General features: G+C 38.8%; 1 protein-coding gene across 3 annotated transcripts in view; it reads right to left on the bottom strand.

The window, feature by feature from the left end:
- Positions 1-112: 112 nt before the first annotated feature.
- Positions 113-16694, bottom strand: part of KLHDC1 (kelch domain containing 1) — a 28953-nt gene continuing 12371 nt past the window's right edge. Inside the window, exons 8-15 of one of the 3 annotated variants that reach the window (XM_085225910.1) lie at positions 16134-16206; positions 14653-14849; positions 12106-12164; positions 6958-7070; positions 6113-6185; positions 2392-2476; positions 1828-1880; positions 113-1009 (exon numbers count right to left, since the gene is read on the bottom strand). In XM_085225910.1, coding sequence (XP_085082036.1) covers positions 835-1009; positions 1828-1880; positions 2392-2476; positions 6113-6185; positions 6958-7070; positions 12106-12164; positions 14653-14849; positions 16134-16206 — 828 coding nt within the window. In that variant the 3' untranslated portion in view covers positions 113-834. Of the gene's footprint in view, positions 1010-1827; positions 1881-2391; positions 2477-6112; positions 6186-6957; positions 7071-12105; positions 12165-14652; positions 14875-16133; positions 16207-16694 lie in introns of all 3 variants that reach the window. The other 2 variants (XM_085225909.1, XM_010712142.4) reach the window with 2 other exon arrangements.

Raw genomic sequence — 16694 nt, 5'->3', positions numbered from 1 at the left:
CGTGCAAGAGGATGGGTGTGTTGGGGAAGGTGGTAGGTTTCAGATTGTAGGTTTCAGAGTGTAGGTGTCAGACTGTAAAACCGTCACAAAGCAGTCCAAACGGGTCGCTCTCTCCAACTCTCTATAAAACTTTAATGACTGCGCTCCTGTTAACTAAGTATCTGAAACAGAAAAATAGCGAGTACTACATCTGCTCTTCTTTAACCAATAAATAAACGTTTTTTCAACAACAATTAAATAGAAACTTTACACGTTCCAAATACAACGTACAACCTATTTCCCAAAGCACTCGGTGCTGACAGGTGCTGTAACGCTCCCTCCCCTCTCGGTGCGGCTCCCTTCAGGCTGTGCTTCCATCCCTGGGTGCAGCGTTCAGCTCTGCCCTTCAGCCAGGTGCCAGACACCAGTTTGGTTGATCTAACGGTGGGATTCGGTGGTGTTATGCCAGGTGTGACTCTCCCAAGGGCAGTGCTCCACTCGCTTTTCAGAAGGCTGGTGCCATAAGGCTGCGGTAAGGTTTGCTGCTTAAGCCACGTTTTGGTCAACTGAATGCATTTGATGGCACGTCACCTTCCAAAGGAACAAGTTGTATGGGCTGTCTCATTAAGACCACAACAGTAGAAGTTAACAATACATACAAATTAAATTTTCTCAATTTCCTACGGCGCAGAAAACAAAACGTTTTCCATGAAAAGGATTTCCTCGTTCTCAAACTTCACTTAGAAACTCAGCTGAACATACTGTTGTTCTGTAGCATTAGGAAAGTTCACTAACAAAAGATTTTGCCGTACGCTGTGAAGAAACCAAAGTGTTCAGCAGCTGTGTGCCCACTGCTCATGTGCTGTTCAGCTGGCACTGCCGCTCCGTCTCTGCTTTCTTCTCTTGCCGGTGGTTCACTGCAGCCCAGAAGGTTATTTTTTTCAGCACCTGCTGCAGAAGTTTGGATGGCAAACAAGGGATTTGATTGTTCAGTAGGGCTGCATTTTTACCAATGCAGTCAAGGCACAACCTGAAGAAGAGGTAGGGGAAAAAAAAAAAAAAAAAAAGGAACATTAAAAAATATATATATATATCCTCAGAGTTCCCAGAACAAGAAAGATGTGGAGCTCTTGGAACAAGTCCAGAAAAGGGGAAAAGGGCCACCAAGATGATCAGAGGGCTGGAGCACCTCTCCTGTGAGGGAAGGTTGAGGAAACTGGGCTTGTTTAGCTTGGAGAAGAGAAGGCTCTGGGGAGACCTCATTGTGGCCTTCAGTGCTTGAAGGGAGCGGATAAACAGGAGGGGGAACGGCTGTTTGTGAGGGTGGATGATGATAGGACAAGGGGGAATGGTTTTAAAGTGAGATAGGGGAGGTTTGGGTTGGATATGAGGAGGAAGTTTTTCAGCCAGAGGGTGGTGAGGCAGTGGAACAGGTTGCCCAGGAGGCTGTGGATGCCCCATCCCTGCAGGCATTCAAGGCCAGGCTGGATGTGGCTCTGAGCAGCCTGGGCTGCTGGTTGGCGACCTGCACATAGCAGGGGGTTGGAACTGGATCAGCACTGTGCTCCTTTGCAACACAGGCCATTCTGTGATTTAGTAAGTTGTCTGTAACCCAAAGTGGCATTGAGTAAAAGCTTCTTGCAATGTTCAGTACATGTGTTGTGCACACACATGCAGGAGATAGAGGATTAGACACCACTGGTGTTTAAACTGCTATGGATTATCATACACTGCATGTTTCAAAGGTTTGCTGAGAGAGTCATTTTGTAGTTTACCTGCCTACACAGGATTACATTAAAACCTTTGTGTACAAACAGCACCAGAGCGATGTAAACAGCCTCAGCTCACCTGAGAAGTGAGTAAGGTTGCGTCTGAAATATCAACAAGTCACTGCAGTGACCCTGATTGAAAGAAAGAAAACAAGCATGTAAATGACAAACAGCTTTTCTCAGAAATACTGCTATTTTGTACATCAATATAACACCTATTACTACATCCAAAGTTTTAAATTGCAGATATTTAAATAATGACTTAGAAAGAATCTGAATAGTAAACTTCTTTGTGAGCAAGAAAAACCCTTTCTAAATTACCTTCCAGGAACACCTAAGGTCACATCCTCTCATATCCTTATATCAGGAAAAACTTCTTTACTGAAAGGGTTGTTAAGCACTGGAAGGGAGGTGGTTAAGTCTCCATGTGTTTAAAGACTGTTCGGGCCATGATTTAGCAGAGGGTTGTCAGTTAGGATAGTACTGTTAGGTTGTGGTTGGACTCCATCTTTAAGGTCTTTTCCAACCTGAGCAATTCTATGATTCTATGATTTTGTACAGTTGTATCAGCAACTGTATTAACTTCATTTTATTTCAATTATATTAACTATAGTGCTGGGATTTTGTTGTTCAGTTTACTGACCGTATCCATGAAGTGCAAGTCATCTTTGCTTCCACCAAACACCATCACCTCTCCTTCTTTTCCAAGGCAGGCTGTATGCCACAGTCTAGAAATAACATTGTGAATAGGTTTAGTGACCAAATAACAACAAGCAGATGTGTGTTATCAGTAAAACAATTCTAAAAGTTAAATATTTTTATGCAATACAGCTACATATTAACTACCTCACAAACTTTCCTACATTCCTCATATTCAAGTTTCTTTTCACAACTCTTCCATTAGGAGGATCTATGTTCCTTTGAATTAAAATGGAAAGGTCACCTTTGCTCAGTCCTGTGATTGCACTTCTTGTGCACTGAGAGCCTTGAAGTCTCATTCTTCTCCCACCACTTACCAAGAAGAATTGCAAAATTTGAAATAATTAATTTTACAACTTGCACTATGAGGGGGAGAAACAATAAAGCTGCTGCTTCATTATTTGTGTCTTAAGGAAGACTTTCTTTTCTAGTGAGCCCTCAGCTCCACGGGAGTGAAGCCCATTATGAGTCATTCTTTTCTGTTTGACCATTTATTTGCACAGAGCAATACTCTGGGAAGCACCTCTGAGGTTTCTGCTTTGTCAAATATTACTCAAATGGGTCAATTGATTCCAAATATATATGGGCAAGAGAGGCAGATGTACATGTAGAGTACTGTAACATAATCCCCACCTTTTGGAAAACCAAGACAAAGACATTATTTAAAAGGCTTTCAAAACTAAACCAATCCCTTAGAATATTACATTATTATTCAATTACTTAACAGTATAAAAGGAGAGAGCAATGTGACTATCCTTTTCATGAGAATTTTGGTGAATGACTACATTTCATGCAGACCAGTATATTTTTGTCACTACTTGACTCAGCTGTACTGCAGTTACATACACTTTGTCTTATGTATCAGTGGTATAACAAAAAGTCAGTGGAAAAATTTTAGAAAGCAAGCTTTTATCAAAACAGCCTTTATCCTGTTTCTTTAATCCATGAGTTTAATTGTATTTGTTTTAAAATCGTGGGGTTTTTAGTACTGACTCTTATCCCTGAGCACTAGGATGAGAGCTTCGTAGCACAGATTATCTCATATCACTTTTATGCTTACCCCAAGTCTCATGGGGGTCATTTTCTGTGCATCAATTACTTACACCATGTCCACAAATAATTTGTATTGTACGTGTAAAAGCAGATAGTATAAAAAAACAACAGCAAAAACAAAACAAAAAAGTTGACTTACATAAACTTGCCTTAACAATGATTCTGCTACTTCAGTAGCTACACCTTGCCAGATTTACTTTTTATTGCTAGCAGACAAAAACGTATTACTTTTCTACTGGTGTATCACCACTGAAGTAACTGTCGCAGGATGATTATCAGCACAGAGCTCTGGCCCCTTACATTTACTTAACCAAAATAACACACACAGCTAGAACTTTTGTGCAGAAGGAAACATTCGCACTTTCTTACTCCATTCATTTCAATAATTATTCACTGTTCTCCTCAGGCTAAACTGTGTCCCACCTTTTCTCTTCCTCATACCTGTGGATAGATCTGTCTCTGCCTTATCTGCCTTAGGGAAACTCTGGCCTGGACTTCATCACCGAAGAACACTTGGAAGCCTTTCCTGCCTTCACCTTGTTGCCATCCTATCTTGCAACCTGATGCATTTTTCTACAGACTGACAGAGTTTATGTCCTCTCACAGCTGCTCTAACTTAGCACCTAAACATTCTAATAAAGCATGTTATTTAAGTTACACAGAAGCTGAATTCATGTAACCTTTTACATAGCTCTTCTATCTAAAGTAACAGAATTACATGGTAATGCAAACACTAGGAATTTGTAAATTAAACATACAATTTGTTAATTAACTTGGCATGCAAAACATTTTCTAAAGCACAATTTATGGACAGAAAAAAATATATTCTTTTCTACCAATACAGAATCAGGAGACAATTTACTGGAAAAAAGAGGTTGAATGAAACTAAAGGAACTGTTCTTTAAAAAATTTAATGAGAAACAATTTTGCAGAAGCACCAGGAAAACATACTGACACATGCAGTACAGTGTATTATGAGAGAAATATATAACCTAAGTACACATTTAAGTATTAATGCCAGAACATTTTAAGTCCTACTGTTAAAGGCATGTGAGCAACTCATTCAGACCAATTCAATATACGGACAGGTTTTTGGTGTGGCTTCTTTTATCTGTTTCCAAGACTTCTTGAAAAATGTTACTGCAGTATCTTCCTTTAAAAAATTGCTGCTGGATTGTCATTTACTTCCTTAAAGATTTAGATTCAGTGAAGGGCAACTGTTCTCAGCCTACCAAAACTCTATACCAAAATCTGAAGGCAGCAGAGAATAGCAAGACACATTTGAACTGGAGGGAACTTTCAGACTGTCACGAGGTGGGAACCCCATGGCTCCATTCTCTCAGGGCTGCATGCACAGCAAAGCAAGCAGTAGCAGTCTCAGTTGCCCTTTTTGGTACTTCCACAGCAGCAAGGCAGGTGGATTGCTCAGCAGCCTCTCTGTCAGCACAGTCAAGTGACAGGGAAGCTTTGCAGCCCAGTAAGGGATCTGCTATTGAGCTGCCTGTAAGCCCCATGGGGCTCAAGAGTCGAGTGCCAGCACCATGTTTGGAACCAATGTTATTACAACTTAACTGCAGAGTAAAGGCTGAGCTGCACGTCCCCAGCCTGCTGCTTGTAGAAAGAGCACATCCTGCTCCTTCCCAGTTCCTTTCTATGATGCAGCAAAAACTAAAACTGAATTACACAAGGGGAGGCAGTGCACTTCAGCAGTTAACTTTTAGAAGCCCATCCGTGTAAAGAATCGAGCAGGAAGACTAATTAGCCTTGACAGCTAATGATGTGCTTAGTTATTTAAAGCAGTCATCAGTTTTCACATACCAGTTCACTGACTGTAAAAAGAAAATATTACAGGAAGCTAAGGTATGAATTTATTTAGGCTTGAAATAGTTTTAAATATAAGAAAACAGAAAACTTGGTCTGTTATATTTCAAAGAAACTTAGAACAGTATAAAGTAGCCAGAAGTGATCTTTTCCTGTAGTCATAAACTTGAGAGGAAAGGGGGACAGAATCTGGGACAGTATAGCCACGTACATCCTAGAGGTAGTTTTTTTTTTTTGATTGTCAGTTAAGTTCTCAAAACTAAAAAAACAAGCCTCGATTGTGCTGCTTAAATCCAGTAGTTGTTGTTTAGTACTAAAGTCAGCTTTGCACAGCTGTGATCACAATTATTTGCTTCTGCTCAGAGAAAAAAACAAAACAAACCAAAACAAACAAGAGCTGTTTCTAATTCTTTTGGACCCCAAAAGGTCCGTCAGCATTTTAACTGTTGTCTTCCCCATGTTTCTCAAAATGTGTCATCATTAACTAACGTGTGTAATTCTCCTTGGTTATAAAATTCCTCAAAAGTTAAACAATATAGATTTCCTTGTATAAAAAGGTTAATTTGCATTAAAATATTTTAATGCAAATAAGCATCATAATTCAACTGTAACAACCACAAAGTCTGGTATGAAGGAGCATAAAGAAGTAGTGCAAGCTTTCAATCACACTGCATTCATTTTTGTAAAATATTTGTAAAATATTCTTATATAATGTAGTTTAAAAACACTATTGAGTAATTCAGAATTCCTTAACTTGAAATGTCTAGATTTCAGCAAATGTTATTGTGTACCTAGGCCTACTCTTAGGCAGATGAGTAAGCTGTTTCCATCCATTTGTTGTAATGCTGTGAATCCAGCCATCACCTGTAAATAAGAAGATACATCAGTAGTTTATTACCTTCCCTTTCACTTATACAAAAAGCTCTGTGTTCCACAAGGATGGTACATCAAGATAACAAAAACATCATTACTACATTAACTAGCACCGTTTCAATCTCTGTAATTTAACCTAGCCATTCACTTACCAAAAGCATGCTGCATTGAAATCTGAAATTAAACTGTTTTTTTTCTTTTCTTTTTGATATATTGAAAAAGCAGGCTGACGTTCCTATGAAAGCAGGTCAACATCCTTTTGGAAAGCATCCCCTCCCAATGGAATATATCTGTGACACTCAAAGCTATTTTCATATCCTGTCATGAGAAGATTGCCTTTTCTACAAAAGCTGCTCTTTCTAGAAAGGGAACACAGAATATGGAGACCACCTTACTTCCTATTTCGTGTTTTGTAGCTGTGATTCATTCAAAAATGTACAAATAACACATTGATGTAACGCATCTTCTTACTGCAATTCATGTTCAGATCAAAAGTTACCCCCTGCTCACACCTGAACGTGTGAAACATTTGGTTTTTTAGATCACGGACAGCTCAGTGAAAGATTTATCATCATATCTTACCACTGTGCTGCACAACATGCACCTACGTTTCTTTAAAAAGCAACACGGCAAGAGAAATACTTAACTGCCATAAGAACTCTGTAAAAAGACTCAACTCTAGTTTGAGAAAGACAACAAATATCACAGTATATTTAGTTAGTACTGAAGTATACAATCAAATTATAATCTTTGACTTACTTACTTAAAGGAACATTATCAGAACTCAGTCCACCAAAAAGAAAGAGTCTGTCATCTCCTATCGGAGTAAGGGTGTGCCATGATCGATCCTTTGGTTTCTCTCCGCTGATACTAATTCTTGATGAAACAAATAAACAAAAAGCAATTTTTCAAAGAATGCTGAAAATGAACCTGATGAGAAATTTAATTGTTAATTCAGTCTGTCTTAGGGCAAGCTTGGATATTTTCCCAGTGAAAAATTTGCAATTCGGCAATCTGAATTTACCCTTAAGAAGAGCAGTGTTCAAATCTAAAGCAAAGCAAATACTTTCTTGTGGTGACCATCCTCTCAACAGTTACATAAATATCAGAGGAGAGGAGAAAAGCAGAGATTGCTATTTTGTTTGTTTTCTTCACATTAACACTAATTAACAAACAACTGAAAGCACTCAGGACAGCAAAGGAAGAACAGTATATTCAAATAACCCGCACAGCACACGCAGGAATTTAAAACTGGATCCTATGGAATTATTCTCTTTCAATTCCTAAGAAGATAATTTTAAATGCTGGAAGGATTGTGGCTTTATGTCTTAGCCAAAGGGTACTGTATCTCTCCCATCACCGTGCCTTTTCACATAATGGTGGGCTGCTCAAACTTTGAGGAAAAAAAATGACTAAAAAGTAAAATTTTTAAGGATAAAACTTAAAGGCAGTTTATTATTCTAAAATTCTGGTCACGTTACTAAAATAATGTTCTTCCAGATCTTATCTAGGTATTTCATTTTAGCTGCAGTTACATATGCTTGAGATGACAATCTGGATAAAGAAGCTGAACATTTGGGATTTCCTGTAGTGGGTGGCCTGAATTCACATCATCTTAGTCTAGGCACTTTGGTGTGTAGTTGCATCAGGTGGATTCCAAAAGTCAGCAGAGAAAGATACGGACCTCCAGAGGGCATCAGACCACATAGTATCTTGATCTAGCAAAAGGGAACTTCTATTGTAAATGTACCTGAACTTAGACACACTCCATCTAGGCTACCACATACTCTCTATGTCCTGATTTTGGAAAGATAATGAAAAGAACAGCTACAAACACCAGTCAGCTCTGTGACAGGGACAGACTCTTGCTGAACTGTCCATAGAGCAAAAGAGGGGACTTTGCAACAGCCCACACAGATTATATTTCCAAGAACCGGTTACCTCTCTTTTTTCCTACTTTGCTGAAGAGGGGTTAATGTAATTTACCCAGATGTGTGCTCTATCTCTATTGTGAATACACCAAAAAGAGACAATAATCTGTATTTCCTTTACAATCAATGAAGAGAAACAGTTTCTTAAAGAGCAGAACTTGGGACATTTTTCAGATGTCTACCTTGGCAGCAGTTATCTCATGCCAAAGCAGCGCCTGTTTCTCTAACTGAGCACAGAGGAAGTCTAGGGTGAGTAATGCAGGCATCTGCAGTTAGAAGAATCTCACTACTGCTGAGTGTTGAGCAGCTCTCCATCTGGAAGCAAAGACTGAAGAATCACAGCTAATTAAACAGTGATTGCAAAACTGTCCTACTAAATTTGGCACTGAAGTTGGAGCCAAGTTGACAATGTTTATTTAAGTGCCTGCTTCACATAACTCTCCTATGAGATACTTCTCAGATCTACAAAAGAGGCAGACTCCGCTGAGATACAACAAGCTTTGATGTTTAGAAAAGTAAGTACCAGATACTGATGAATGGTAACGTTTGAATCTTCCATGCTACTGATACAAAAAAAAATAAAAATAAAAAAAAATCATGGTAATAGAAATATCATGGTAATAGAAATATCACACTATTGGACATTTTGAGTAGCAGGTTGGTGGAGCTCAGAGATGAAGTAAGTTCTGAGTAGCAGTAGACATCTTTCCCTGCTCCACCTCTACCTGAGGGTTTCAACATTGGACATATTGAGAATAGTATTGAAGTGGCATCCTGGTAAGAGTGCCAGTGGTAAGAGACAGTATAAACTACATTGCTCTTTAAGAAGAAATGTTTTACCTCTGAAAATCACTATTTCCAACTGTAAAGACATTCATTTAAAGGCTTTTATTTCAACAACAGTCTGTAAAAAGACCCTCCCAGTTACTCATATTTAGCATTTTTTTCTTCTGCATGGCAGTTAAGATTTGGGAAGGAATTTCAGGAGGTTTGAGGACAGAGCCAAGAGGTGGTGGCAACATGGTGGCATTTCCTTAATCTTTTCTGTATACAGACAGTTAACTACAGGAAAGGTCAGTCCTCAGCTCTGAGCCTTACTTGTGCTGGCTGGTAACAGTGGCAAGTCAGAGCTTTATCTGAGTAATGCAAGAGTATTTTCAAAGCAGCTTAACAACGAATACTGTGGTAAAAGAAGACTACTATTACTGCAATCCCATACTGGAATATATTCCTGGATTAGTAAATTAATATGATGCAATTCCTTAAGAAACCTGTACAGAGTTAAATAAGAAAGAAAACCTGGTACGACTGGTTGGTAAAGCAGGCTGGTAAAAGAAGTGTATGATGAGTCATGACAGTTATCAGTTATCGAAAGCCTTCTGGCCTGTCATTAAAATCACCATTATGTTTGGAATTTCTCAGAGAAAATACTGAACAAGTGAACGTGGATGTTGGACTGTTCAAACCAACACCTCAGTGGGAGATGTGTACTTCACAGTAGAAATCCAAACATCTGCATCATTCAGACAGCCAAACTTTTTAGCCTGTATTAAATGCTTGACCCTCATTTGGCGATAATTTATGTGGGCAGTCAAAAAGCAATCTCTCTTCAGCTGCAGAATGTCTGAGGTAACTCTCTTATCAAGACCAGAAAGGTTGCAGCTTGCTCTGTTTTTCATTTGTCATTAGAGCAGAGGAATATGAAGTGATAGCATAAGAAAGGGTAGTTGCAAGAAACACCTAGAGCAGAAAATATTCACACTGATGGCAAGGAAAGTCTGAAGGAATTTCCCCACTCAGCTTCTGAGACAGTTTTTAGCTGGAAACAGATTGCCTGATTAGAACTATTCATAACTGCTGGTGCTCAAAGGATATGGGGTGATTTGGTTTATTTCTCACTCTTAATATGTAGCTTCATTGGTTAAAAAACAGAAAAGAAAAAAAATGCCACTCTGTTTATCTACTCTATCTCATTCTACACTGTGCAGAACGGTGGAACTTCTGGGACCATGTTCTTTAGACTGGAGACGTTCCCTACAAACGCCCAATTTCTAATATAGCTACTGTCAGTGACTCTATGAATGGATGTATTTACCCAGAAATCATTTTTCAAGTAATTTGAGCAAAGACAGCCTGTGGAACAGAGTTAAAACGTGAATACTATTTTGATAGTTCCTGAAAGACGTGCTGAATTTTTGCTCCTCTTATAATTAGGAGATTAAATCTATTTTAGAGCTATTGTGCACGCTGACAGGTAGAGTGGTGATATGAGATCATGCCATAATAGATAATATATTCGTAGCTATAATTATTTGAAGAGAACATTGTCCTGCATTAGGCAAGTGTCCTTTTTTTCCCTGATTTGCAGATGATTGTGGCTAATCTGAATTCTTCCATTTGCTATGGTCTGAATTATATTTTTCAGGCTCCTGTAAGATCAGACACCAACAGAAGAGCAGAGGCTGCCTGTAAGAACAGCTTTTGATTAGCTACCCTTCTAGGTATGAACAAATATGTATGGTGCAGACACCTTGCAAAGCTTTTTTGCAGCCGTGTCCTGAATTATCAGACTATACTATATCACAGGTCAGTCCTCTGAGCTACTTTTGGATCACAATATAGACACAAATGGGTATTGGAACACAAGTTTAAAGGAATGGTTACCTCTAGTATGACCATCCTCAGTCTGAAAATATGTGTGCTTGCATGTAAAATCATTCTGTTGTACTGAGGCCAAGAATAGAACAATCTTGAAAACCTGGAAATTAGCTTTCACATGCCAATAAAATGGATAGGAACTTCAGAATGGCCAGCTTTGTCTTAGAACTACAACTATGACGCCCTTCCTTCAGGGCTTGATGTTCCTCTTACTGATTTGTCACTCAAATGTCACAGCTCTCCTTTTTTAAAGCAATAATAAAGAAAGTCAAACACTAACTGCTTATGCAACAATCAAAAAAAGGAAGCAATTACATCCAGTAACTGGAATAATCAATCCACCTGGAGGGGAAGTTCACACTTTAAGAATAATAGTGGTGTCATCTAAGCAAAATATTCTTTGTTTTAAAACAACCAACAAAGAAAATGGTCAATTAAACCTTCAGTTAATCTTAAGTGCTGAAGTCTCTAAAGAGGTGCTTTTTTGAAAGGTCACTGTGAAACTTCCTTGTCCTGCTGTCCACCAGCAGTAAGAAGGAATTGATGGAGGACTGTCCACACCCTGGTTTAGCTCTTGTTTCAGAGGGCAGAGGAACATGCTTGACTGGATCAGCAAGCCATAAAGATGTCCATCATAGGTGCATGAAGCACATAAAGCTCTGAAGCAGCATCAGTATGTGCATAAAATTGTAAAGTTGCAGTTTATGGTCTTTTTTGGGATTACCATTAGGTTACCTTGCAGGTAGGAACAGAAGAGTGGTTATCACCTGTTGGTCTCCTGGTTTGCCTATAAGCTACTAACAATATATTCACTGACTCTACACATGTAGTATAGAAAGTATAGTATAGCATTTAAAAATGTATCCTAATACTTCACATAGTTTAAAACTGAAATATATAGGTCAGTTATTTTACTTAAAAAAAAAGTTTTAGATGCTTGAAATGGAAAAAAAAAAATCACCTTTCTTCAGTCTGGACTGCAGAGAGCAAAATATATAGGAAAATGTATAGGAATGAACACTATTCAGAAGGACATCAAACTAAAATTCCATATGGATAAACGAACCCTTCATGGAAATTAGGATGTTAAATCACTGCGTGCTGTGCTTGAAATAGCATTAACAATGATTTGGTGCAGAACAGAAAAAGTGTAGTAACCCCTATCAAATTAAATTAAATTGAAATCACTATGTAACAGCTGTTGTAATTGTCCCCAAACTCCCATTCTCTTCTTGGAAAAACTACAAAATCAACACTGGAACTATTTAACTGTGTGTTTCAATTTGTGCATTCAACTTTAAATGGTAGAGAGAAAAACTTACCTTCCAGACCAGGTCCAAGTGTCTAAATTCAGGCAGTGCAAATCATTCATCCTCGTTTGCTAAAATAAATTAAAAAAGAAAGAAAGAAAATGTTCCAGTTAAGTTGTATTAAGTAAACAATGAGCAAAGTATTTCAGTGATACCATCCTAGGACAGAAAATTTACATAAGACATTTTCAAGAAACTTGTACCTGCGTGCCTTAAAACAACTCTGACTGTGAGGCAGATGAAAAGCATTTCTTCTAAAAAACAAACAAGCAAACAATAACAACCAAAAAATAAAACCCCACCAGGCAACTCTCTGAAAGTAAAGTGTCAGGAGTACACCCAGTAATAAAGCAGTGGCACTATGGAGTCACTTTTATTCTTAAACAATCATTTAATAATGAAGAGCTATGTGATACTCGATTCCTGGAAATGTATTTAATTTTGATCCATTGAACCTGCAGTAGGCAATTGCAGAAGGTAAAAAACTCCATCCACAGTTTCTCAATTTTTATTTGCATTGATTGCAACTGTACATCCTCCTGGCTGCCTGCTCACTTATTTCTTGTAATGTACTCAGTGCATGACATCCCACAGGAAGTTAAAAACATCTGTGTTTGTTTTTCTTTTCTGGATGGCAAGCCCTTTCACAAAGTTACTACTGTCAACAATAACAATGATCCTTTAGCATTTGCCATGGAAATAATAAAATGTATCAGTAAGAAGAATGGGAAATCAATGTGCTTGCATATATGCCTGTGTTTTGGAATGAAGTAATTGCCGTGAAAACATAAAAGGAGGGAGACTGGGAAGAGAATGTAAGAACATTTCTTTGCTTGAGATTGTAGCAGTATTTTCAGTGCCTTGCAATACACCTGACTGACATGTGTGATTCCCCTAGGTAGCACTAAACAGTATCTGAGAAGTAGGGAAATATAGCTTGCCTTACCTTACAATTTCTTTCTCCTAAGGCAGTCCATAGATCTATTAGAATAAGCCTTTCTCCAGCTTGTAGATCCTTTGAGGCAGAAACTAGACTTGTCATTTAAGTCAGAATAGGAGTAGTTTTATCGCTGAGAACTCAGCCAGTTAGTGAGTTTGAGAGACTTCCAGAGCAGTCCATCAAAGCTATGGAAGGTCTCTCAGCATTTTTCAGGGAACAGCAAGGTTTTCAAGATAGCTGTGGCCTCCTCTGATCTCTTATGTGCTAGCCTGTTTCTGTCCAGGGGAAGATGATGTTAACTAGTGTTTTGTCTTCAGATAAGCCAACAGGCTTAAGAAAAACAGAATGCAAGTGCTTTTGTGCGTTGCCTGAGAAACTTTACCCCCACAAGAAGGTGAATATAACAATAGAATCTGGTCCAACTAACAGCTAGTGAGATGATCTGTCTTCCATGACAAGTCTATTCAGCTTCCTGCTCCTTCAGGTGGCTCTGAAGGAAACGAGGAACACATCACACACGTAGAAAGCAAAATGCAATTACTGAGATTCTTCTGCTGTACTTGTACACAGTTAGACACTTGAGGATAGGGTGGGAAAAAAACAACATTGTGGCCTCCAGAATTGCAAATATTTAATCGTCTTGGAATAAAAGTTCAATACAGAGGACATGGATTAAAGGAAGGGAAGAAAGAAAGGTGCTGTTATATTGCAAATTAAGCTTTCATGAAGATGCTGTTCAAGACCTCTTAGCTGACTTTCCTCTCTTTAAAAAGGCAGAAGATGGAGCAGTTTTCAGTTCCTCGGTCCCTAGGAAATCAATGTATAACAACTTTACATGCTAATGTTTCAACAGATTGCAAATGAGTAATTACATCAACTTCATTTTGAATTCAAAACACAGCATCAGTTGGACATTTCTGTCTGAGATTCAGTCCTTTAACACAGCTTTAATAAATTAAAATGTCTTTCTACTCAACTCTTGTTAGGGAAACTATAAAGCTCACAGTCAGGTATCACACAGGCAAGTATGCCAAGTTTTCCTGCAGTTGCTCCTATATTTATAACTCCCAGCTACTATATTTAATCACTTAGCTCATAATCCTACATTGATTCTTCACTGGCTCAGAAGCACTAAGCATCATAAGAGGGTCTGCATTTCCCTCTGAGCCACAAGGACTCAGACTTACTTATCTATGGCATAGTCATTTATATGCAGCCCAGTAAACATTAACCAAGATCTCCCTTGTCTCAGGACTAGCTTTCTAGTGTGATGAAAGGCACTAAGGGTGACATATTTATTGATCACTGCTGTTACAGTCAACTCAGCATAGCTCTCCAGTCTCAGATTTACAATCAAACAGCTATTACACTCAAATCTTTGTAAAAGAAAGACTGCAGTTCAACGTATCTTCTTATCTTCAGTGACAAAAAGGTTAAAAAGAAATATAAGCATGCATACATTAGGCATCAGATGTGCAAAGAACTGCTGAAAAGACTGCATTACTACTTCATCAATCTTTCTATGAAAACTTTCTGCTTAAACATGAGACTTGCACCATCTTTTGCACTAACTTTCCTTCCTTCCCACTTTCTCCCATTCCTGATTTTCAGGGTCTTACCTGGAGGAACAGAGTCCACATAATACTTCTGAGCCTGTTTTCAAATGATTCCTGGTACAATTGATTTTGATCATCATCTTCTTTTACCAGCTCTAGCTCCAACTTTGGAAAAAGGTGCCCTTTCCTCCCAGAAGGATGAATAGGAGAAGCCTCATGACACTTCCTGGCCCTTTCTGGTTCCTTGTAGAGCCTTTTCCCTGGGAAGATTTGTATTATGGTGAACTAGAAGGAGAAGGAGGAGCAGAGCAACCCCATATTTGCTCCTTAGTTTATGGACAAAAGCGAGACTTCACCCTCTGGGGGGAGGTTACTCTTCTCAGGAAACGTAGTTCTTTACTGATGTCTTTAGCTTTCCTTCCCTGCTTCATGTCTTACATTAACTCCTCATGCCTCACTGAATGTTTCCTAAACTCTGTAAGCTTCCTTCATTTATTCCTAGAGTAGAAAGTGAATTGATAATAAGGAATCTCTAAGGTGGAAATTACACTTACTACTGTCACACAAAATTAAATACAGCTTTCCAAAATTTCACTCGTCTCTCATATCCTTCCCAAGTGGCTTCAGTGAAATTCAGCAAGTGGTTATTAAGAAAGCAGGTGCTACTTGAGGGAGAGGAAAACCCCTTCAGACTGGAGCTTTCTTGTATTTCTGAATCCTGCAGTGAAACAGACAGAACAGAAGCCAGAGAGCATGTCCTCTTAGGGCATGTCTAATTACACAACAGCTCAGTGAAGGAATCACAGGGGAGCTTCAGTTTCCTAATAACTTTACTTGTGAGTAGCAGAGGCTGTGTGGAAGTCTTAGCTGGAGTCACAGAGCAGTTCAGTTGCAACAGGCACAGTGCAGCAATCCTGGCTAGCTTGGACACAGCACGCAACGCTATCCTGTTCTGCAAAGTACCTCTGCACTACAGAGAGACTAAGAGAAAGCCAAAGGAGCAAAGCTTTGAAGGCTGCAGAAGTACACAGAAATGAATGGTAGGTCAGAAGGTCCTGAGCTGCAGGTTTTGTTCTTCACATTTAGTTTCTCTCCCTCTCATGTCTGTAGACTTGCTGAACGAGAGGCAGGATTCAGTTCAGCTGTGGTTAGCAAGGATGCATTTACAGTGCTCACAGCCTACTACAGCTAACTCTGACACACAGTATTTGCTTAAGACCAGCTATTTTTTGGTCTCTCCCACTAGCCACTTATTTCCTTAAATGTTTGTAAATCATGTTTGACCAAACCTACAGCTCTGGAAGCTACTGTTTGCAGTTTTGCCAGACAGAGGTGGGGCTTTAGCAACAATCCAAAGATTGTGAGCCTGTATCAAAGGCAACATAATGCAGACTGCTAAGAATCGACATGATCAGCCTTGGTTACTTTCCTCTCTGATTGCCCTGAAAAGGTACTCAGATAAAAACTTTTCCCTCAGCAGTGGGAAGAAATTCAAAGTGAATAACTGACTGCATATTTGATTTTTGTGGCCATTTTCCACCTGCCTTGATCTGTGTGTCTGGTTTCCAGCTGAGCAAGCAGGAGTAAGCCATTTTGTAACAGAACTGTAGGCTTTCCCTGAGAAGAATGAAAAAAAACCACAGCACGACTCTTATAGCCTGAAAAATAAGGTGAACTTGAATGGGGAAAAATTACAATACCTTGAGAATTCAAGGTTTAGGTTATCAAAGCTTTCTAAGATGAAGCTGGTGTATGTCCACTATAGGCCATTTCCAACCAACAGTAACTTAACTCCTTTTCTTTCATATAGTAAAACTATGGAAACAGAGTGCTTTCAAAAGCTCCTTTACTGTTACTTTTCATATCAGAAAAAAGCATAAAGGCTCATCTTCTAGCTGAATACAATTAAAGGCTATGAATCAGTAACAGGTAAAAAACAGGCTAAAATTGTAACAATTTTTTATAAATATGGATGAGTGAGTACACAGTAACTTAAATTAGGGTTTTTTTTTTTTACTAGCCTCACAGAATGTTTCTCACATCTCTTATGAATTCCAGCTCATATGGAGACAAAAATATTATCTTACCTATGCTTTTGCAGCAGT

This window comes from Meleagris gallopavo, chromosome 5, assembly GCF_905368555.1.
Source record: "Meleagris gallopavo chromosome 5, MGAL_WU_HG_1.1, whole genome shotgun sequence".
Classification (NCBI taxonomy): Eukaryota; Metazoa; Chordata; class Aves; order Galliformes; family Phasianidae; genus Meleagris; species Meleagris gallopavo.
Note: the sequence above shows the minus strand (reverse complement) of the source record. Positions and strands in the feature narration are given on the sequence as shown.